The sequence below is a fragment of the Pieris rapae genome, chromosome 3, assembly GCF_905147795.1.
Source record: "Pieris rapae chromosome 3, ilPieRapa1.1, whole genome shotgun sequence".
NCBI lineage: Eukaryota > Metazoa > Arthropoda > Insecta > Lepidoptera > Pieridae > Pieris > Pieris rapae.
In genome coordinates this window covers 2,091,974-2,117,255 of record NC_059511.1, presented here as the reverse complement: position 1 = coordinate 2,117,255, position 25,282 = coordinate 2,091,974, and the positions used below count along the sequence as shown (strand labels likewise).

Below are 25,282 nucleotides of genomic sequence, written 5' to 3'. Positions count from 1 at the left end.
TCACAAGTCAGTCCCACATGTCAATACAAAATTTAACATTTTAAATAAAAACTAAATCATCAAACCAATAAAATATATTTTTACAATCTCTATAATTGCTTCTTTGTATCATATCTTATATCATTAGCCCAGCACCAATATTCTCGTATTCTTAAACGTTCGTTAGACATGTTGTGCTGTCAAAATGATTCTTGTCTATACTATGACCGCTATAGCAGGATTGTGAGTTTGAATTCATTCTAGTATCGTTCTTATTCCTTGGTTTTAAGGTATATTTTAAAATGGATATTTCTTGCTCCAACGATCATGGTTAGCCAAGTTTTATGTATGTTTTAGGATACGCGCTTAATTGCTAATAAATAAGTAATACAACAAAGTTTATAAAATATAAATAATTTAACTTAAAATTTTCAAGAAAATCAAATTTATCATGAAGTTATATTTGAATTTTAGTAAATATGAAATAATAATTGCTTAAGTTGTCAATTATATCAAGTCAAACAAGAATTCAATAATAATCTTTTTTATGTATACGTGAGGGTAGTTTAAAATTTTCTTCACAAATAAAAAATATACGCTATATTTTTAAATATATGTCATTGTATCAAAAGACCGTTAATAATTTCATTTTATCAATTTTTATGTAACAGGGAAGGTTTCAAATTATTGGGAAATTAAAAAAAATATATTAAGGTTCACTTCAGTCCATGCTTTCTCACTTAGATCGGGTCATAAATAATAGATTTTTATAGGGCTTAGTATTGTTGTTTCCAAATTTTTGTGTATATATTTCTTTTGATTATGCAAGTATCCGAAAACGATGACAACAATACTATGCCAATGTCGGCGGTAACTGAGGGTAGTTTCAAAAATGCAAAATTATTTCTTTCTATTATAAGTTAGCGCTAACAGTTTCATGAACAAATCGCGCATATTCCCTGAATCAGGTAGAAATGTTTGCGATAGTTGGACTATCGCATCGTATCGTTGTTTTTCCTCTCGACGGTATAGTTCTGGTATACCAAGTTCTTGATAGAGTCGTTTTATTCGTTCGACATGGGCTGGCTCGTGGCTTCCATAGCAGGCAATGAACACTTTGCGCTGCGGTTCAGATAACCGTTGCAAAGCTTGGACGGCCAGCCATGAGCATTTACCTTCTTGGATATCCGTTCCTGCCTTGCCTGTCAGGTGCTCAGCACCGAAACAGTCTATGTAGTCGTCCTGAGGAATATTTAAAGAATCTCTGAAGGAACATAATTGAAGCTTAGGCGTACGAGATCGTAAAATGAATTCCAAACTTGTCAAAACATTTTCTATATTTTGACAATACTGAAATCATCTGCGCGGAAAGAAAACAGTCGTGGAATTTGAGGTTGCCAAATTATCTTTTTGTCACGTTGACTACACTGTTACGTCATAATAGCTCCACAATAATCATCTTTATTTAATATGAAAAAAGTAAATAATTTTTGTGTATTAATTAGGCGCGCATATAGGAATGATATTAGTAAACATAACCACCACACAAGTTCTCTTTCCGTACAGACTGCGTGATACTCAATTGTCAATACGAGTTTTTGACTAGTCATATTATATAAAAAAATCAGTGCACAGCTGGGGATCGAACCCACGACTTCAAGGATGAAAGTCGCAAGCTGAAGCCATTAGGCCAACACTTTTACTAGAGATAAATTAAATCTAAATAAATATTCTTTGGAAAATCGTTGACCTAAATTGTAATTGTTTATTATGCGTCTCATATGTCTAATGACTAAATGAATTAAGCGATTGATTGTTGATTTATCGATCTTTATGACGCATATGCAATATGCGTCTTAGGTAACAACATACTTGTTAGTTTGGTTCAGTAAATGCACATTGTATAGAAGGTTTGATTCTCGGCAATTGCTTCGGTAGGTACCTATAGAAATTGTTACTTGTTAATGCATAAAATTTTAATTCTGGAATCGATCGATCTATTCATAAGGTATTATGTGTCTGCAAAATCGAAACACAGCTTTTTTATAGAAAGTAACAACATCGAAAAGTCCACCATAGTCTATGGCTAATCTTTTTATTTATAGCAGGGCTGCATCCGATACCGATATACTTTGAGTATGCCAATATTTTAATTACCGATACAAAGATACTTTTTAAATATTGCGCTTTAAAAAACAAACGAGGCTCGGAATAGCTATACCCAGGGAATCCCCTCGTTTTATTCAGTTTGTCCTTTATCTCACCCGCGTACCTATTCCATTTCGCTAGACACGTTAGTTAGCTGTTACTGCTATAACACATAGTATTCTTTCGATACCAAATTAAATTTATTACACCATTTCAAATATATTATAGTCCGAGATCCCACTGCAGGATTGGTGCGTTCATCGAGTTTTTGTTTAAAACCAAATTTTTGTGTTTATTTATAATTAGAAGAATATATATTTACTAGGTTGCCTATCAAAATTTGGCCGCCAATATTTTTAATTAAATTATTTTGAATTGATTTTTGGTAAAAGATTACGTTCATTTAATTTTTAAATAAAATAACGTCTACATCACGGTAATTAATATGAAGATTCTAAAAAATTACGGTTGCCGTTGCGCACATGGCCGCACCTCTTTGCAGCCAAGTGTAAACAGGTATGATTTCGATATATTTATACGTTTATAACGGATATCTATTAATTATATGTCAAATTGAAGCAAATTTTTTTCTATTAATTTTCATATAAGGGTGCCTAATTATATCTGGCCGCAAATAAGGGTTGCTGGCGGTTAAAGATGATAAATATTTGAGGTAGAGTGAAAGAGAGTTAGCGCGTAACGCGTTTGTCAGACAAGGACAGCGGTTGCCGACTGTGCGATGCTTTTAAGCCATTGCGCATGTTAGTGTTCTGAACTGAACAGATGCGGCATTATGAATGTTAATTTTAATAATTAACAGTTATTTATTCTTTTAATAATTATTAATTTTAAGTCTTATTTTATTCTTAATTTTAATAACTAAATCTGCAATCTTATTCAAATTTTGTGACTGTTAATTTTTTTAACAAATTTTTAAATTTAATTTTAATTCAATAAGCGTTGATAACAATATCAACGATATTTCTAGAAGAGTATCGGAATCGGTAGCGTATCGGTAAAAAGACGTATAGATGCCCCCCCTAATTTATAGTATATAAATAAATATATAGTGCCAATACGCTCTGTGTGAACCTAAAAAAAAACAATGTTGTGGGGGTAATTAGAGTTTGGGGTAACAAATTATACTGACCTGCATTTGAAATAAATAACCTAAATCCAAACATATCTTCTCGGCCGTCTGATGCGTGTGCCGTGGTACATTATCCGTCACAAGCATTCCCAAAAACACTGGCATTTTGAACGTGTAGTAGGCGGTTTTATATGTCACGATAGCACTGTATCGTTCTGGTGTAAACAGACTGTAATCGCTTTTCACTCTGTGTGCCATCGTAAAGTCCAAGTGCTGGCCTATAGCCGTATAGAATAACGTCTAGAAAAAAAAAGCTAACTTCAGGTCGCAGAACTAGACATCTCCGGTTCTTCATCTCCGTGGTTCCCCTTAAGCCATTACGGCGTTGCCAACGTTATTTTATCAATTATAGCTTAATTGAATCAACGTCGATTATACAATTTCTAGAAAGGTACAACGGGACTGAATTCGCAGAAGGTACATCAAGTTGCAGATTGGACTTTTAATTGCTAAGTTTTCGCAACAGCGTATCAGATGCGATTACTTTTCTAGGAGTCGGATGATAAACTAAAATCTTTGGGAACTATTACAAAATCTGTGGAAAAATGCATCTGCCAAAAGCCCTCTGGCAAAGTGTCTATGGGCGACGGTGTCATTTAATAGATGAAATTATTATAGATGAGATATAATTTTTATAGATGAGATTGTTTTTCCTCCTGTTACATTTAAAAAAGGTTTTAGTACACTTTTGGATAAGTTCAATAGACGATTTTTTTTAATTACTACATTTAAAATTGAATCACATATGATCTTTATTGAGTCATGGGAGAATCGAGATGCGTGTACTATGACTTTTATACTCATAGCACACTTTTAGACTTGGATATTTTTAGACTTATCTCAGAAACATGTTTTAAAGTTGAGAACATGCCGGAGGAATGGAAAGATGCATGGTGGGTGTCACACAGACATCGCAAAACAGCAGAAAAGATAATTTTAACGATCAAAGTAGAGGACATAATAAGGAAAAAAAGGCAATTGAAATTTCGCTTGACGAAATAAAACAGGTTGAATTGGCCAAAAATTATAACAGAATGGCAACTACGAGATTGAAAAAGTAAAAGAGGAAGAGTCACAGGCGATATAAAGAAAACAGGATCGGCACATATGATGGATTAGATTAAGTTAGGTTATGTAACTAAAACAAATGTTTATATATATATTATACTAGGTGTCAGTAAGAAATCGCTCGTAAGCGATCAGGCCGCCAGTTGCTTTTCATTAAATGTTTAATATTGTTTTTCCTTTTATGAAATGCAACGAAGTGTTAATAAATAAATAAAGACTTAATAATAAAAAATACTTCTATATATAAAAATCGAATGTCGAACATACCTCATTAAACAGATGCACAATATTATTATATGTGGGTAATTTTTCACAATATTCCTTCAATACATTGTACATAGCGGCCTGGACTAAATTGCAATCGTTGATAGCGCCCAGACCGACCTCGGGCAGACGATACCAACATGGAACTCCCCTTCGTGTTAACGACGCGTCCATAATATCATCCATTATCAGGAAGTATGCTTGTAACTGTAAATCAAATATTAACCAAAATATATTTTATTTTATGGACAGGGTGTACAATTTTGTGATTTTTCATTCAAATGAATTGTTCATTCAGTATGTAGACGAATTTTCACACTTATTACAATATTTTAAAGCGATTAGCCAATTTCATTCTCAGATGTGATCCTTGTAAAATTAGTTTTACGTGCAAAAAATATAACTAAAACGATATTTCGAGATCATTCATTTTGATCTGCTATCAACAAAATATAGTCTTGCAAGGTAAAGAAGGACTTTCGAGTTAAGCTACATGCATGCATGCGCGTAATGTGCGTAGAAGTTTGAAATAAACAAGGTTTAAATCATAATACTTAAGTAATATTAAAATAATTAAATACTGGATACAAATTGCGTATACAAATCTCAGACTGATTATACACACACAGATTAATATTTTATACAGTTATATTAATTCAGAACTGTGTTGGTGTGTGTATTATAATCCACAAAAATATAATATTTTTATTTATTTATTTTCTTATTTCATATTTACAGTAACTTATATAAATCTTATTAACATAAATATTTAACTTAAAACATTATATAAACAAAAACCCTAAACCTATTTGTAACTAATTATAAATTCTTGATAATTCCGCCACTGTGCAACTAAATATATCCGTCTCACATGCAATGCATGTAATATACAGGATGCGAAAGATACATGAAAATTGCGATTCTCTGAGATAGACTGCGACCGCTTACCCGATTATTTGGCGTACGCAGACAGTCTCTCCAACATTTCCACATTATATTCTACCTCTAAGGACCTTAATATAATGCAATAGTAATCATTACCTCTAACTTTTTGTATCCTACCAAATCTAAGACAAACAAAGTTGGATACATAACTGGCTAATATGAGTCACTTATGTAAATGTATCTCGTAAATATTAATTGGTCATGATTTTCTAAATAGAAAGTTATAACAAGCCCACATTCTTGGGTCACAATGTATTTGTAGTACAAATACCGATTACCAAAATCAAACAGACGAAAACATTACACACGTGTAGACAGAATAAAATTACACGCGTGTATTGTAGTACATAATACATATTTAAAAAAATTTAAGTAAATTATAAATTACTATTTAATTATAAATTATAAATTATTAGTAAATTCCCTCTACTATGAAAAAATAGATGGTGTGGTAAAAGTGACTTGAACAAATGCTTAACGATAAATAAGCGGAGCGGTAAGCTTTTTTGTCAGTTTTAGCCCTTGATTAGGGGACTGATAATAAAAGTTTACGTCTGTCCATTTTTTACATAATATCCTTATTACATTATCCATAGTCCTATATAAATGTGTTACGTACATAAACGTAACACATTTATATAGGACTTGATATATTAATTAAACGTATAAATAAAATAGATATATTTGAATACGCGTTAGAAGTTATAAAAGATAAAAATCTTTTCAAAAATTTTATCGTCCGCCTATATCTGTATTAAATACAATACAAACTATAGAAGGTTCGGATTAGGATTAGGATATAGGAACGAAAGGTTTTTTGACACGATGTGCGCGCGCATAGTAAAAATTCACTCTCATCGTGTTTACTAAACGCGCCACAAAGTTTAACTTCAAAAAAGGGACAAAGGTATATTAAAAACGACAAGTTATCTAAAAGTAAATGACTTTAAACTCTGTAACATAAATTAAAATAATTAAAAAATAATTACATAATTTTTAATATTAATAGTTCAATTAAGAAACATAAATGATTTGAATTTCAATTAGTTTTATGAAGAGATTACTATTACTAGGAAAATTCCTTACAAATTTTTGAAACCCCTCTCTGGGGCTCAGGCCCCACATTGGGAAACAGTGGTCTAAACATTCACCTATGCTATGCATAAACATTCATTCTATTAGCTTCTAGATCGAGTTCTCTTCAAAAGGTCCTTTTTTATAGAACAGGGGGCAACCGCCAGGCGGCTCACCGATTAAGTGATACCGCCGCCCATGGACACGCTCAATGCCAGAGGGCTCGCCAATGCATTACCGGCCTTTTAAGAATTGGTACGCTCTTTTCTTGAAGGACCCTAAGTCGAATTGGTTCGGAAATACTTCAGTAGGCAGCTGGTTCCACAAAGTCATAATAAAGTCTTTGAACTTTGACACGCGATTGCCTTATGCTCTTAGTCTTAAACTTCTCATTCAAGGCAAAGAGATTCTCTTTAAATTTTAAAAGATAACGAACAAAAATCCTATTCAAATTTATATCATATGTTTTCAAAAGTTAACAATAAGTATCTTCAATCTTTAGACACAAAGGATGCAATCGTACGTCATATGAATATTTTTGAATAAATAAGAGACGGTGAGTTAAGATTACGCAACTCCATCATAAATCTGTGCTAGAAACAAAATCAATTCCACGATGCATTTGTGACAGCATAAATAAAACACCACGTCTGAATTTCAGATTCCTTTTATCTGTTTCTTTTACTTTTCTTAATAGTATCATCTGTGCCCGACGTCGACGTTTTGGGTTTAGCAAGCCAGTTAGTTTCCTTACGATATTTTCCTTCAACGGTCGAGCGAATCTCTTTTTTGAGAAAACGGATACTCTTCTTTAATAAAATCTCAGAGGCTCTTTTATCTCAATTAAAATAGTCTACTTAAATCAGTGTATCATGTTATAATGTAGCATTCAAATGATGAAAGAATATTTAAATTCGGTCCAGTACTTATTGAGCTATTCCGTTACAAAGATATTTACATACAAATCTGTCGTCTTTATTATATTACTATAGAAGTATAGATTATGAATTGATAGTAAAATATATAAAGGATTGACATATAAAAATATATATTATACTACTATAGGTACTTCCTACTGTTTTACAAACTACCATCACAAAGGTTCTATACATATTATAATAGCTGTTTGTGCTTAAATAGAATTACTAAAACTTACCATTTCTACACACCACCCCAGAACTCTTACTAAGCGAAGAGATTCTTCAGTGATATTTTCTGGCTTCTCAAGTATCTCGTATGCATAAATAGTCGCCAAGCCTCGGGCTTTTTTACCACCGTGCAAGTTGTAGTCCAATAACTGGAATAATACTAAAAATTTATTATGGAAGCATTTGTACATTGATTGTATGATCAAATTGAATCCGTATACCTACATAAAGGTTTTTTTAATGGAATCTCGCAGTTGGCCTTAAGGACCTTTATAGCTCAGCTCGGGCTGTTTGGCGAGTTTAGCTCAGCCTGAATGGGCGTTTATCCCTTGTCTAGCGCTAGGGCGTCTCCTGTGAGACTCGAACTTTAGCTTGGGCCGTCGCGGGGTGATCAATCGCCTGAAGGGCAGGACGGTTCTCGGAAGCTCTGGAGTGAGCGAAGTTCGCAGTCCTAGCCATCCCCGGTGTAGACGGGTTTTACCCTAATCTGTTTGTGGCTACTATTGTTATAGACCGCGCGGTCGGCTTTTAATTTGTCGTTATGTGACCTGTACCTGACACATGTTAGCAGTAGACAAAAAATACAATCTGTTATGTTTTGTGTCAACGAAATAAATAACCTAGATTTTCAACGTAGACGATGTTGACTTACTCTAAAAGGTAATACGTTCTTAGAAAAAAGCTAGAAATAGCATCCAAGGTCCCAACAATCTCTTATGAAATCACTTAACATCGATTAAGCGTTATGTAACATTTTAAGAAAGGTTTTTTAATAAGTCTCAATACAAAAGTGTAACTTGAAACGCAAATTGAAATATTATTAAAACTTCTATTTAAAAACATAGAAATACAGTGGAATTTGGTCAAAGCTCGCCACGGTATACTACAATACTGAGTGGCAAGTAGACAAATAATTATCAAATAAAAAGTATAAAACAAAATTCTTCTCTTATATGATAATGTAACTGTGCTATAACAATGAAGGAAACGCGGAACAATAATAAAGTAGAGTTAAAATAAACAAATGATATTACTGTACAAAATATTAACATTGAATGCATCTATCGGAACAGTTATCATTTTGTACTCATTTTATTATGTGTTTAAGATTATTATGTCAAATGTACAACATATAGTTTTAATGGTTTTATTAAACCCTATTAAAATCATATTTCTATATTTTTCGTCGCTAATTAATAATATTAGGAAAATTTGGTATAGATTAAAAATCAATTTAATATATGCGTCGTAATAATGAATATGTACTTAGAAATTTCTAGAATTTAAATAAAGTATTGTGAGAAAAAATACATTCTACCATAGTAACCGAGACAGAAAGACTACTGATAAACCTATTAAAATTTAAAAGTACTCAATAGGTGTTTGGTTTACCCCAAGAATAAAATTGGGGTTCAAAGAAAAAAGAAATGTGGTGCAAGTTCCCTTTTCCAATTTTAACCAAAGAAATTATGTCTGCGAAAAATAATTATTAATTTCTCTAGTTGTAGAGCCTCTTATGATCTTCTAACAAATACTTTTCCAATTTATATTGAAAATTACAAAATTCACTACACAGGAGAGTAATCAAAAATAATAGACTAATAGAATACGAATAGTGGTTTTGACAGATTATGTAAAAAAAAATTGAATAAAAGCTGAATAAGTATTCACGCCATTTGTCTTTTGTGAAAGAGTTGGTGATTTGTAAATATACAGAGAACATACAATAAAGTATGAAAAAGCAGAAGTTCTACTTTAGAAAATAATAAAATAAAAGAAAACATGATTAATATTCAAAAGGTTTCCTGTTTATTGTTGTATAAAATATGTTGAAATCCATTATTTATCATTTACTTCTTAGATATTAGTTTTTATTAAAAGTTACATCATTTATTAATATACTATACTATTTATTAATAAACTATTAGAAATATAAATCATTGAATGATAATTATTCTATGTAGTTAAAGGTATAATTGCATAGAATAATTATCATTGTAAATCTCAGCTCTAACATCATCGTTCTTGGTGATTTTAACATGAGTAGCCTATGTTGAAACGGAACACCTAATTCCATGTTAATACCAACAACGACAAATAGTACGTTAAATAACATGATTATAGACTTTATGTGGTTGATGACATTACAAATAGGGCTTTGTCCTGCGTAACTGTAAGGAATATAGGAATCCCAGCAATAAAGTTACAATTTACATATGCTTGTACGTAGTATCCTCGAATATTGTAGTTCTGTGTGGAAACCGGATCACAGTAAAATCTATATCAAGCTCTTAGAGAATGTACAGAAGGGATTTTTATGGCACTTATATATTATGGTTGCAACATGGCTAGGAAGGATTCCTAGTTACAACAATTGTCTACAACATTTTTACCTAAAATCATTTCATCATTGTAGAGCTACTTGATATCACGTTTCTGTATAAACTTGTAAATGGAATTTTGGATACCCCTGATATCTTGTCCAGAGTTAACATCTTTTTTCCTAAAAAGCTACAACGATTTTCAAAGCCTCCTTTTAGAACTAAGTTTGAAAAATCGTATTCGGGTCAGAATGCTCCAGGAGGTGAGGTTTAAAGAGTTATAATTCAATTCATAACACTGAAATTAATGGTGGTATTGGATCTCAGTGGGGGGTCGTAAATTTCCCCAATAGATATTTTTTTCAAACTCCTAATCAATTTTCAAAAAGTAAGAGGCTCAACTAACTAGTAATTAGCATTTTATAAGGGATATTCAATTAATTTTATTCACTTAATTTTGTAATGTTTTTAATTTTTGTTTTATTTTATCTTAATTTAATCATCTTTTAGTGCATAAGCTTCATATAATCAGAATGTTGTATGTGCCTATAATTGGGGTAGCCCTAGGCTTGTGTTTGTGTTATAAGCATTTATCACTGACTACTTTGTTGGTGCAACAAACAAATAAATAAATTATTTCTTAGATGTAAGTAAAATCTTATGTATATTTTAACATATAAAATAAATTTGTCTTTAATCCAGAAATAATTGTGATGACCATAATTGTAGCCTGATTTACAGGTCATTTGCATTATGGAATGCCATACATCTTAAAATTTTATCTATGAAAATCAAAGAAAAACAAATCTTCTACCTTTTTTATCCATGCATCAACATCTGGGTTATCATAAAGGCCTGGACTTTTACTTATAGTCTCAATAATACTAGGGTATACGTCTTGAAATGTCTCCATTTCTCGTTTGTACTCCGGTATTGATGCATTGGTGCTCATACTACTGCACAGCTTAGCTAAAGGATATCTGTCATAAATAAAATAAACCCAAATTACTAAATTTAAAAGTAAATAGTACAAAAACAGCAAAATTATGAAATATTACCTAGTGTTGATGTTTGTGTTTATGATAGTCTTATTTTACATTTATAATTAGTTAGCAGTTTTTGTATATTTCAACTGAGCAGAAAATTTAATTTGTACACGAACACATAATCTCAAAATTAGCAAAAGTTTGTCAGACATGAAGGGATTAAAATTAAATTTGAATTAATTTTGGAATAACAGAAAAATCTTTAAAATCATCAGAATTTTAATAAAAACGAAGATTTTAAATTCAGGTAACATGCTTACTTTTTTATAGGTTTGGGTAAAATTTTGGTAAGCCCATTGCATATCTTCCACATTCTTGTACACGAATTCATTTTTAAAATTTTATGATGCGCGCCAACCACTTTCACTGGCCAACTTCTCTATCTAGGACAAAGTTCCCTCAAACTGGCGACGAAATTGACTAATAAAACCAAAAAACAATTATTAATCCAAAAGGTTGCTGGTGTCATTTATTAAATGTAATGATCGTGAATATTTATAATTTATTCGCAAATGAAGATAACTACACAACATTTAAAACGGCATTGACCGTGAAAACTGAAGTCTTAAATCAAATTCTAAAAACTGTAAAATTACTATTGACTGTTTACTAACTGATACTTGACAATTGACTGAGTTGACTTCTCAAATCTTATGTGACATTGACGGTAGAGACTTGCTGTAGACAGTGTTAACTATTATATTATCAGTGTCAGTGATACTTTATTTACTGCCTTGATTTAAAATTTCCGCGCTACAATTGCAAAGCGCGGTAGATTAGTTACTACGCTAGATATTCTAAATGAGAGAATTATATGCAGTAGTACCCAAACCTTGGATCCGATTTCAGTTTAAAAGGCTTATCTAGGCTAGCCCTTGCAATTTTCTGGATTTTACACATAACACAACATGTAATAATAGTACATAATCTATTGTTATTGAAATCAATAACCAATTTTTGTTACGTCAAAAAAAAAACTGTATTTGAGTCCTTCCTCAATCCGTCTAGTAAATATTATCAAGAAAAATAAATATGTCTTATTTCAAAGGTTCAATAAAAACAACTAATTTGTCAATTTTAATTTATTTCGTATTGTTACATCGAGACTAGCCACTATTTGTTAACACAGATTCATAGGCTAATTACAAACTAAAAAGTTATAATACATTTTTTGTCCTATAAACACTTAAAGCTAAATTCATACAAAATAATAATCAATACTTTAAATTCGTTGCCTAAAGATATTATCTAAGATTTTGAAAAACAAGTCATGCGGCAGTCCTCTTGTGACTTGCTGAATTTGTGTTCTAATGAGATCATAAGTGGCTTCTTCATATACTGAATAAGTGTGAGGCAATTGCAATTCTTCATATAAATCCTTAATTTTGTTAATATCGTTAATGTTCGCGCTTCCGTAGTGATTTTCCATGAATTCTCTTTGTACTGGAGTTGCTCTTTGCAGAGCAACAACTGCGAGCCACGTACATTTACCTTCTTGTATGTCTGAGCCATTTCTTCCCATTACAGCTGGATCTCCGAAGCAGTCAAGAAAGTCATCCTGTAAAACAGATATATTGAGTGACTGTTTATTCATTATTTTCATATATTTAGGTGACTATGAAATAAGCCTCCTTCGAATATTTTTGTAATTAATTAAACAATTGATTAAAATTGTAAATTTATTATTATAATTATAAAATTCAACTTAAAATTATTATATTTATTTTAGCTCTTGTCTATATTCTCCTATTCAAGGATAAACATTGTTATTGTTTTATTGGCTATGTAATTACTTAAAAATTATTTGCTACTTATAAAACTTGATAATCGGATTGACAAAAGATCTGCATATTCGCCAGTAACAGTAACTTTAAGGTAAATAAGAGAAATATGTAGCCTCCAAGTTTGAATAGGCCTTTGTAAGTTTAGCCAAATAAAATGGCACGCAAACACGTATTCTAGATAAATCAACCTAGACTACAGTCATAACCAAGCCAATAATCATATAAATTCGATTCAATAAAAGTTATTTTCAAAGACTAGCATAGAGTATAATTTTTCGTCATATAACCTAACTAGCCAATATATAAAAATAAATAATTAGAATTCATTATTCTGAAAATTTAGGATTTTGCCCTATGGACAGATATAGGGCCTTTTTTTTAATTAAAACTGATTGTGGCTCTTCCACCAAATATTGATATTTCGACTGAAACACTTGTCAGTCAGGAAATAAAGGGAAAACAAAAACCTCTATACACTTTTATAGTGACGTTTGTTAAGATGCGCACAACGTTACTTTTACTACTATACTCCGCCACATAAAGGATCCAAGTTACCCGCCAATCCTTATTTGAACAAGTAAGTTACACCATAATGAATTAATAATTATTTCCTTGGTAACACTTACTTGAATTTGAAAGAACTCTCCCATTTCAAGTAAAATTGTCTTCGCCTGTCTGTGGGTTTCAGGGTCATCCACTCCAGACATTAGGAGCGCTAATCCGACAGGCATTTGGAAGGTGTAGTAGGATGTTTTGTATTTTGTGATGGCTTCGTATTTGTCCATTGTGAATTGTGACAGGTCCGGCCTATCTGTCTTCATTATTTGTTGTTCTAAGAACCGGCCGATTGAGCATTTAATAAGCATCTGAAATAATGATTTGTTCACTATAAATTCAGAAGTATGTAAATCATTACTCCAAAACGTATCGTAAAGTAAGCTAAACTTGGTAATTGGAATGTAAAACAATGGAACAATTATCTAGAGTCTAGACAGACTAAAGTGACAATCAAAATTGTGTATGAATAGCCCCCGCCAACTTGAAGCTCATTTTTTTCCAGCCGTCTTCGAATTTTGCGCTAATCTACATATTTTGAGATTTATTTTTAATTGTATATATTTAAGTCAGCCGAAATTAAAGTCAGGTGAAATTGTAGCAACATATTAAAAAAACTTTAAGGAAATTCGATGAAAATTAATTCACCATTCTACAAAGAGAGAGAGAGAGAAGAGTAAATTCAACGACTTTTGATATATACCTCATTGAACATTTCCAATACGTTTTTGTAGTAGGGTTTGGATGAGAAGTATCGTTTGAGTGTGGAGTACATGGCTGCTTGGATCATGCTGGCATCGTTGACGCCATTCAGACCTACATCTGGTCGCCTGTACCAGCATGGCACACCTCGTCTCATCTCCCTGCCCTCCATGACATCAGCTGATAATAACTGGAGTGTGTGGAACTGAAAGAGATATTTTATATTAAATAAATTTTAATATACCGTTTCTTTGTTAGTTATAAATTGGTTGTAAGCATTATGCACTTGGGCCAAATAACACAGAGTTGATTCGTTGAAAAGTTTTAGCCGATAAATAATAGTGATTGTTTCAGCTGAATTTGGACTAACACCTGTATGTTTTAGATTTGGAGTTGAGGGTAAATTTAAATATGTAGGTATCGTTCAGAATGGTCCAAAAAACGGGTCGAAGGTCTAACTCCAAGCTAAACGCTTGAAAAAACTAACGATAAAAAGTGCGGTTTTGAGCATATAATTAATACGTGGGCAATTAGGCTAATTAAATGTACTTAGTGACATCGTACTGGTATTAACTTAAAATAAAGTCCTACATACTGTTTAACCTTAACCTTGTAGCTGTCTGTTCCCATGGGATTATATTATAATAACCCCAATGGAATTACAGTTAAACGCTAAAATTTTCGTTTATTTTCTTAGTTCTAAGGAGGCTCGGAGTTCCGTCATTTTTTTAAATTGATGTAGAGCTATTTATTATGACATAATATGTAAATATAAAGTTGCCGCACAGAAAACACCAAAAATCCACTAAGGATAACCTGAAGGATTCCAGAAAGTAACAATTTTTAATTCCTTATACGCTACACAGTTAAAAAAAATGGCGGCTGAAATAGTGTCTGATATAATTTAATATAACTCTGTATATAATTTAATCACTCCATAATTTAAACTTTCTTCAAAAATGAGAATTTAATACTTGTGTTTTTTTAAACTATAGTCATATGTAATTCTGAAAAAAAATTGCCGCCCAATTCCAAACAATATAGTACTATTCAATGTCAAAATATTTATGGAAAATCTAAGGAATTCAATGTATTTGTTTCACGAATTGATACAGTATATTAGTACCCAGTGTCTAACAATGCTTATTTAGTATCTCGGCAATTGAATTAATTTTAGTTATCGGCCATAAAAACAACTTGTTTTTGTAAGTCACGTTTTGAATTGCGTGTTTGTTTTTTTAAATATATATTCAAATCTATATAAGGAATGTATAATGTTATCTTTTTAATATTTATTATCTACTAGCTGACCTGGCAAACGTCGTCTTGCCAAACTACTACCTTTAACTCAGCGCCATCTGTTAGAATTGTATCAAATAATAAACAAATGTTAATGTTATCGTAATTTTAGTAAGGATGCCTATTTTTTTTGAAAATGAAATATAGCCTATGTCACTCAGGAATGATGTAGCTTTCCAACAGTGAAAGAATTTTTCAAATCTGCCAAGTAGTTTCGGAGCCTATTCAATTCATACAAACAAACAAACAAAAAATCAAACCTTTCCTCTTTATAATATTAGTATAGATAAAATCTTGTTTATGAAGACAAGTTTGTACCCATGATAAGTATTAAGGAAGTGTAATTTTTATCATTTATGGGATAACTTTAATCTATGGAATTGATGCATAATATAAGAATTTTATAGTATGCTCTTGAAATAAATATAGTCTAAAAATAATTTAACTAAAAAGTTATGGAAAGGTGTCAATCCCGACTGAAATTTAATCTCAAAAAACCTCTCAGAATAAAAATAATCTCCGTTATGCCAATTATAACTAAATATCGTACTTGAAAAATGTTTAAAAAAATACCATTTCAGTACACCAGCCCATAATGTTAGCCAAATGTATGTTTTCTGGTGTCAAATTCTCCCTCTTCTCCACCATTTTGTATGCGAGGACGGTCGCCAGGCCGCGATTCTTCTTTCCATTCGGCACGTTGTATTGCAACAACTGAAACAAAGAGGTTTTATTAGATTTATATATGAATAATTTGGATTTTCAAAATACTCAATCCAAGTCTCGTATATAAGTAAATATTTCTTCCTGACAGATGCAATTTTAAAATCGTAATTTTTCGCTTACTCATTGTTATCACTTAGTACACCAGTGTATTACTAGTTATAAAATATAATAAAAGATACATGCGTTAAATTTTACATAGACGACTGTAAAATTATCAACATGATCTGTACTTCTGAAGATTATATTTTGCTTTTTACAATTGAAATTAGTGGTCTTTCATATACATATATGTATTTTATTCGTAATCGTACAGCTACCATAAATTATATATACCAAAAACGAATTATACTAAAGATAAAGCCAAATATGGAATACATAATATTTATAAAAAGATTTAAACATTAACACAAGGAAAACGTCAATAAAATTATTCAATATGTTTAAGTAAGTTATACCTAGTTTAGACTGTATTATGTGATAGACAAATGTGACAAAAACGAGAAATAGAAAAGTGGAAAAAAGTAAAAGAAATAATAAGCTGTAAAATTAACTGCAAATTATAGCATTAATTTCTTACCGGTCATTGATTATTATTTGTTTACTAAAGTTTTCAACGACCCCGTTTCACTATATTTTGCAATTATTCTCACCGAGTGGAAACTTGTAAAAAATATTTCGACACAAACTATGTTGCAAGGGAAACTCGAATAGAACTTTCCAGCAGATATTAACTTATATACGAAATATTGTTTAGTTGAAATCTTAAACAGTGAAATGACAAAAGATATCGTTAACTTAATTGTTTTAGAAATCTTAAAGGTATTATGACATCTCATAAAAAGTATTATTGGGTATTGCTGGCTAATCTTGCTTTGTATTTAAGTATGCGAACACAAAAGACTGATTCCTAAAATCGCTAAGAAGATTTACCATTCGTTTTTATTATTTAATAAGTTCGAAGATAATTGTAACTTTTTTAAAAAGCGGTTCGTGAAAGTTGCCTGTTGTAAAAGGTAAGTAATATTGAAATCAGCATGACAGTCTTTAGGAATACTAAAGATTAAAGTCTGAGCTATAAATAAACGATTTCTAACAACCTGTTTTCCGACCTTCCAACATCACACATAAGCGGTAGAAACCGCGAGTCTATATTTTAAATGATTTATACCACGATGTAGTCAGAAAAAGCGCAATGGAACACAATAGAGGTTTTTGTCTATTTATTATACTCCGAAACTCCTGAGTTCCAAAACCTACTAGTATTTTAAAAATAGTTAATATTTAGAACGAATCAACGTTTAGAATTTGATATATTTGTATCAGAGTAATATGCTATCGCCATTTTATATTGCTTGTCACAAGCTAATACTGGCTTTGATATGGACATAATCACGATATTAGCTCGTGCAAAAACAGGTTCTACATCATTATGCCCTCTGACAAAAACAACATAGAACGTACCTTAGCCAACCATTTGCTGGCTTCTGGCACGTCAAGATGCTTGTCAGATTCTGTGAGGTCCCTCACGATGTCCGGGAAGCAAGCCATGAACTCCCGGGACTGGTCCTTGGAGACGGCCAGTCCTCGGGCAGCCAGTGGCATTTGCTGAGACGTAAGAGTCGACAGGTATCTAGAGGATTAAAACTGGTTAGGTGCCAGGGTCTCTAAAGCGCTGTCTATCAGTTATTATTAAATATTTTCTCAGTAACACGCTTCCTTATTAAAAATAAATAATTAAGAGAAAAAACACTTTTATAAATTAAAAATTAATTATCTCAATGATATAATACTTGAATATTTATTACAAAAACCCGATCCTCGTTTGTTACAAAAGCCATATATAAACAAAATAAATTGTCAAATTTTAACGTAATTCAATATGTATATTTTTTTTTATTTTTTTCTAAGAAAAGGTCCTTATTGTAACTTGTCCGAAATAGAATGTAATTTATTTTTAAATGTGACATAAATATGATCAGATAAACTGGACTTACAGATGTATAGTTTCGTTTACAACACCGAAATTGTGTTACTAAGGCAACTTATCATGATAAAATTATTACACAATCATAATGTAATAGTATTTTAAATACAAACAGCGGACTGATAATGGTATAGGTACAATATTGAATACCTACAACTATTATAGGATTCGGTCAAATTCTTTGTTTGTAAACACAGATCATATTACACTATTGAAGTGTTCTTGGTGCATACGATATGCAGTTACGCAAACGTGAGGTCATTTCAGTTCACTAACCTGTGATATTTCTGCAACTTCAGAAGTCTGTTGGGAAGACCAGCGTCGTCGGTCTGTGCATGGATGATTGTTTGGTCGAGTCTTGGCGACATCGCATCCGAATTGGTAACACTCGTTGTTTTGCTTATTTGTCTGCGAATTTCGTTCTTGTATAATTGTAGTAACTTATCAACACTCCTCTTCGAGAACATTGTTGAAATTTTTATTTGCTTGCTTTAAAAAGTCTTCCAAATCGCGTTGGTCTTGATACTTGAATTTCAGTTTGTTTTCTATAACACACCCGATCGGTTTGAGATCTAGTAAACGACTGATTTCGAATGCTTGATTCTTTGTTGTGTTTTTAACTCCTTACCAGTTCCAGTCGTTCACTCAAAATATACAATAGAGTTGTGTGACTTGTTTACATTCCTTATATCGATATCGAGAATTGGGTATTCTGAAATATATAGAAAGATACTGTTTTTATGAACCAATTAGATAATGACTCATTTCATGATTCGTTACAGGATTTAAAATTAATCTTTTCATCATAAGTTATCCATTTCTAGTTTATTTTGTTAAAATTAAAAATAACATTATTTTTCTAAACAAATTGAATTCTGCTAAATGTGTTAGTTACGACGATCGGTTAGTTGCATTGTTATGATTGTCCCAACTTTAACATTTAAATTTGAACATTTAAAATTCTTTCAAATTGCAAAAATCTAAAATAATTTTATCTTGTTTAAATCGAGTCACGTTTAGTAAAGATTTCAATATAAATACTGGACTCTAACTTCATACCAACTATACTACAAAATAAAATAAATATTGTTTACATGTTGGTCTGTAATTATCGATAACACACCCATCACTAAAGTCGATAATGGCCACGCCGGCCGGCTCCCCTCCGATAGTGCCACGCGGGCGACGTCACGTAGGCACAGAGCAGCGAGTTCGTACGGACGCTGCGTGCGTGCTGCGTCGATGCACACAGAGCAACGTGACCCAGAATTGAGTACTTATCTATCCCGACACGTATATTGAAAACTGATTTAATATTCATACTCAAACAAAACATGTTCTTGTAAATATTTAACTGTTAATACAGATTGAAGTTCTGGACATTTTAAACGTCTGTGTAATTGAATAATTAACACAAGGTTTGTTTGCTTTTAGGGATAAGTTCGACTACCGTTTGTCAACGTATACATATGAGAGTCACACTTTGCGCTTTGATCTCTTCTAGCTTATGGAAGTTTTTATTTATTGCATGTCATCTAAATGAATGACACAATATTTCCGTTTTTTTAATTTGTCACAATGTTTTTAACTAAAACTGGAATAATTATTATGTATGTATTAAATATAAGAGCCAAAAGAACTATTGCTAACTTTGTCTTGGGTATGGTATACATCAAATAAGAGGTCAGCTTTACTATTACATTATATTTTCAAGTTTCTGGATTCCTTTAAATATAATGCGGAAATGTTACACAAATTATAACAAGAAATAATCAACCTCGAGCGCGTACACAATTTCTCAGAGAATCGATATTTTCTCGTGTCTTGCGCATCCTGAATATTATTGCAAGACGGACATATTCAGTTGCACACTGGCTGAATTCACAAGAATTGTTATAAATAATATTTAGGTTTCATTTTATTGTGTTATTTAAATTAAATTATTAGTATAATTATTATTACTTAATACTAATATACAATAAAAAACTTACAATAGTAAAAATTGGATTTAGGAAGTAAATAAATAAGTTTTCATAACTAAGAACATTCTTAAAAGGCCGGCAAAGCACTCGCGAACCCTCTGGCATTGAAACGTTCATGAGCGACGGATAAATGAAGGTACGTAGGTGGTTGTTAGTAAGAAGTTCATTACTAGTTAAGTATATTTTAGTGTTAATTTGTATAGCATTTGCTTGCATTTTCCAACCATTATTGTTTAGTTTAGCTATATGACATATTCAATTACATTGATAACTTATATATAATTAGACATTATCTCTTACGTTGAACATATACTGCTGTCGGTGGCGTTGAAGTCGTTCACGACTGCTGGAGCAGTTGTGTTCAACCGCAAAATAATACTGATGCGAGTTTACATGATAGATTTCGATGAGGAAACAAACAATAGTATTATAGTATTGAATATTTCATACTCAGCTGAGAGGAACTACTTTTCAACTACTTTAGAATGTCCGTGGTTTCATTTGATGAATTACTTAGTCTAGGTTGCCTGCCGAGAGGAAGAGATTAACTCAGCGGGAGCGGGGAGTGCGGTCGGCAGCAACCGCTTTTAGCGGTTCATGTATGGTGGATCCGGACTCCGGCAGCTCTAAGCATTCGACCGCACGGCGAAACTCGACCGCAGAGCGACTGCTACGACCGCTCAGACTCTGCTCGAGCAGTCCGTCTATTGTGGATATGAATTTAGTATGGAAACTGCAGACCGCTATAGAGCAGTCGGTCTCGGCTGCAACATGCGGTCCGTCTATGGCCAGCGTTAGCTTCTAAAACTTAATTCATAATGGGTCTATCATTGGTAAAAGTACACAAACTGTATGAAAAACTTCCACCTCTTATCATTCTTAAACTACTGGTTCAATATACCGGATTTATACAATGTCTGCTTGGTCACTAAACTTAGGCTTTACGTTTTTACAAAACAAAGTTATCGATGGGTCGAAAATGGCTTGCAATTTTACTCACTCTCTGGCCCCCTGATATATTATATAAACTCTCTCGTTGTGTCTATACACAAGAACATTAATGATTATAAAATCGTCAAATGTCCAATTTTCAGTTCTTCAATTTAAAAAAATGCTATGAACTAATATATTTTTACAAGGTGTCGCAGAATTTTTCAATGTGATCGACTTCGAATAAGGATCGGTCTACATCATGGCCAGTCGAAGATAAATTTACCAAGACATTGACCTAAAATACAAAATTCTTGATTGCCTTTACTATCGTTCGATTTAGCCGTAATTTACACAGATATTATAAGAGAATAATGTCAATTATTAATGTACAGAAATTGTTACAGTTTCGTATAACATCCGATTCCAACGATTTTGTTTCCAAGTTCAATGTAGATCTTTCAAAATCAGTAGTCGCAAACGCAATCGCGCTGAACAAAAACTCATTATTATGGAAATCGCTGTATGTCGCTATTGGTAGTTATACCCAGTTTGTAACTTTAATCTGTATTGTCAGACTAAAAAAGTAGCGAATTATAACCATCTAGGGACCTGGGGGTTTAGTCAAGATGCCTTAACAATAGTGTATGTAGAAAGACGAAAACTTAATTTGTATGAAAACGACAGTTGCTGTCGACAAATTTAGTTAAGGCATCTTGCATCACTCATAACAGTATAGCTCTCGAGTTGTTACATGCTTACAAAACTACAAATCTTTTGATTTTATAATATAAGTATAATTCAATTCAATTCAAAATCATTTATTCATGTAGGTAACATAATTAGTATAGATGCGGTGATCCCTTGGAAGATGGAACGGGCTTTGGTATAGATGCTACTTATGTGGCCAGTTGCTGGTGGTTTCCTCGCTCAACGAATAACGCTATACAGGGACTAAAATTTCTAGTTAGTTTTCATTTTCTTTTTGATAATTTTTAATATTACTAAGTAGGTTAAGAAATGCTGTATAGTTCATTATTATGTTTAGATTAATAAACGATTTAAACATACAAAGTATGTAAAATATTAAAAATTTGTTTGTTGTGTTATTACAAATTCACTTCCCGTCTATATCCACTTAACTCCTTGTCCCTTTAAATGTTTACAGTAGCTAGCATCACCTGTCTATTATTCGTAACTGATCTGAAATTACAGTGATTCATGTCCTTTTCTTTTTCATATCTTTTTTTATATCCACCATATCACTGTTTGCTTATGTTATAATTGCTTTGTTTTGTTCCATTACATAGTTTTGTCTAACTATATGTCTATGAAGTTTTGCTGTGACCTTATCAAATGTTTTTTACAGTGGTTACCTGGAAGATAACGCTCGACAGCGACGGTTGTATAGTTGGCCTCATTTTTATTTAATTTGTATTGTTATTGTACTGTATTTCTTAATAATGTAACGAAGTGCAAACAAATAAAATAAAATGTTTGACGTGTTTTTATTTTGTTATTAAGAATAAACAAGTCATCAAAATTATCTAGATGACCTGGTTTTGTCTATCAGGATTATCTTTAATCTGTATTCTGAAGTTATCTTAACAAAAGGTACGGTATATGTTGATATACCGTATTGTTATTTCAGTTCGAAAATAAATAATATAATAATTGAATATAATTATATGACTCATAATGTAGTCGTAACTATTCTACATTTTAAGACAAATTTGCACGTCATTATGTGTGGCAGAATATGAGAACTTTATTATTATTATCATTTACTTCATATGTATCACCATAATACCTTATTGTACCATATTCTTGCAAATAAATTATTATTTGAAGCCATTGAAAATAATTGAAATGTCTTTGAATTGTTTTTGTTGTGAATAAGAAAATGATTCGACATCTTTTCTTCTCTTTCGGAAACAAGGTTAAAAAATAAATCATCTCAGAGGACGTAGGATCAATCCCCGGCTGTGCACCAATGGACTTTCTTTCTATAAGCGCATTTAACATTCGTTCGAACGGAGAAAGGAAACATCTTAAGGAAACCAGCTTGCCTTAGACCCAAAAAGTCGAGGGCGTGCGTCAGGCACAGAAGGCTGATCAAATTATATTAGATAACAAATTATCAAGAAACAGATACAAATTTGAGGCCCAGACCTTAAAAGGTTGTAGCGGCATTGATTTATTTTATTTTAATTTATAACATTATAGTAGTATTTTACTTCGAAAACCAGGGAAATATCAATAATATATAAATAGTTGTATCTCAAATCTTGTTCTCATCTCAAAGCAAAATATAGTTCGGCTGCTCGTATCTAAGTATGGTAGAGCACTGATATACCTAGATACTGCTGTATTTGGATTTCTATAGGACCCACACTATCGTTGCACACAGTGACATACGACTAAAACATTGTAAGTATAAAGTCAGCACTGATATTCGTGAAGCCAGAAGGTATCGAATTATGACCTTCTGTAAGCCTTTTATGTGATACGCAAAAGCAAGATCGGGAATACGTAATTTGTTTTAATTTTCTATTTATTTAGGTATTATTAGTACTAGTAGGTTGGACATACTGTATATTTGTGTGTGGGAAAAGTCTATGATGAAAACAATACACTTTAAAGATTATTTATGAATGTGTTCAATATGAAACGATCGTAAAATTTGCAAGTTGCAAATAGCGAGACGCCCTTGAACTTAACCTGGGAATAATCAGCACGCACGGTATGTGTGTATAAAATTTTTACTTGATAAATTGATTCTTAATCAACTAGGAAACCCATTTAAATGTCGTTCGATTAGTAATAGCAATAATGATTTAATAATCATTTATTTATCTCTTTCCTGCGTTAATTAAGACAAATAAAAAGATAGTCAATGATAGAATATTTCGGAGATATAACTACTGTGGAATCTCTATAACTCAATGGAAATGCAAAAAATCGAGTTAACAAGTTTCCGACTTAACAAGAACTTCGAGAAACATATGATTTAACGGCTGATATTTCGACTTACTTAGGCGGGATTACTAATTGTATTTTTCAATTTATATACAACAACAAATCAACTTAAGTTTTTGTACCTAGTGAATATTAATACATATTAAAACGAATTGCATATTAATCATGAAAACTGTTCACTCATGAAACGTTACCTACTTTTCATTTGCAGATTCTTTCAAGCTCAAATAATTAACGGATGCATTATTACGTTAAGTACATAGAAAGTTTTATGAATGTATTTATTATTTACTATTATTTCGGGTATTCCAAGTAAAACGTCAAACGTTAAAAAATCTCGCCAAAGATTTTTGTATGATCTTTGAGCTTTTATATGATCCAAAATCTTTTAGTTTTATCAGTTATATCATAGCCATAGAAAATATATTAAGCAACTATTGCCCAAATTTGACGAATCGCTAACTGACCATAGCTACTAAGTACTAAAGAATGACTCGCAAATTCTCTGAACCTGAGTTCATACTACGACCCATGACAATCGCAGTTGCAATCTGCGACAAACGATGCTCACATTTTCATATTAATACGTAACCGCGTTCAAGGTCGTGGTGTAAAACAATATTATGATAATTAATACACAAAGCTGATGGTTATCTGTGGCGAGTGTACGCGGGAACATGGCGGTTGACGTTCGCCGCCATTTTTTAAAAGCGCGCCAACGCTCTGCGACGCGCCTTTGTTACATAGTTTCCGGAAAAGCGCGCTGTTTGGGGTCACTGAATGAGAATATTTATGACTTGCCCGATTATTGTTTCTTTTTCAATATATTCTATTGTCAGATATCCTGCAGCTTGATAAAATTCTATTTCAAAAAAGCGTTAAGTAAGAGAAATCTTTTAGATTTTCCTTCGGCTATTCCATGTTTGAGTTTGACACCAATATATAATATTTAAGATGATTTAAATGAAGTTGAAGACTCATAGAGATTAACATTTGCTTAAAAAATGATATAGAAAGCGAAAAAAAAATATTTACAAAGAATTAGAATTATTATACAATAAGCAATTAGGTCAATTGCTATTCATAAATTTCCTATTATTTTTTTAAATCACAATATACCATATAATTAACAAATAGGTCGTTCTGCAGCAAAGAGACGACGAAATTTACAAGTTAGCGATTATCTAGTTGATGAAAG

At 31.9% G+C, this 25,282-nt stretch overlaps 2 protein-coding genes across 2 annotated transcripts; both read right to left on the bottom strand.

Annotated features, from left to right (window-relative positions):
* Positions 1-115: 115 nt before the first annotated feature.
* Positions 116-11,727, bottom strand: LOC110991497 (farnesyl pyrophosphate synthase 2). Its single transcript, XM_022256868.2, has 6 exons — positions 11,404-11,727; positions 10,912-11,077; positions 7,785-7,925; positions 4,613-4,816; positions 3,278-3,517; positions 116-1,221 (listed from the first exon to the last, which is right to left on the bottom strand). Exons 1-6 carry the CDS (start codon positions 11,472-11,474, stop codon positions 880-882), a joined length of 1,164 nt encoding a protein of 387 aa, XP_022112560.1. The 5' UTR covers positions 11,475-11,727; the 3' UTR covers positions 116-879.
* Positions 11,728-12,210: 483 nt separating this feature from the next.
* On the bottom strand, positions 12,211-18,818 carry LOC110991486 (farnesyl pyrophosphate synthase). Its single transcript, XM_022256861.2, has 6 exons — positions 18,470-18,818; positions 17,671-17,839; positions 16,057-16,197; positions 14,186-14,389; positions 13,554-13,793; positions 12,211-12,701 (listed from the first exon to the last, which is right to left on the bottom strand). Exons 1-6 carry the CDS (start codon positions 18,658-18,660, stop codon positions 12,366-12,368), a joined length of 1,281 nt encoding a protein of 426 aa, XP_022112553.2. The 5' UTR covers positions 18,661-18,818; the 3' UTR covers positions 12,211-12,365.
* Between the last annotated feature and the right edge of the window lie 6,464 nt (positions 18,819-25,282).

What these genes read in the sequence shown, in the direction of transcription:
- LOC110991497 (XM_022256868.2), bottom strand. Translation starts at nt 11,474, where the DNA reads ATGAATTCGTGTACAAGAATGTGGAAGATATGCAATGGGCTTACCAAA. An exon ending in TTACCCAAACCTATAAAAAA is followed by an intron (nt 11,078 to 11,403) that starts GTAAGCATGTTA and finishes TATTTATGACAG; the next exon opens with ATATCCTTTAGCTAAGCTGT. An exon ending in GTTATTTATTTCAAATGCAG is followed by an intron (nt 1,222 to 3,277) that starts GTCAGTATAATT and finishes AATATTCCTCAG; the next exon opens with GACGACTACATAGACTGTTT.
- LOC110991486 (XM_022256861.2), bottom strand. Translation starts at nt 18,660, where the DNA reads ATGTTCTCGAAGAGGAGTGTTGATAAGTTACTACAATTATACAAGAAC. An exon ending in AAGTTGCAGAAATATCACAG is followed by an intron (nt 17,840 to 18,469) that starts GTTAGTGAACTG and finishes TTAATCCTCTAG; the next exon opens with ATACCTGTCGACTCTTACGT. An exon ending in CCAGCAAATGGTTGGCTAAG is followed by an intron (nt 16,198 to 17,670) that starts GTACGTTCTATG and finishes TCTTTGTTTCAG; the next exon opens with TTGTTGCAATACAACGTGCC.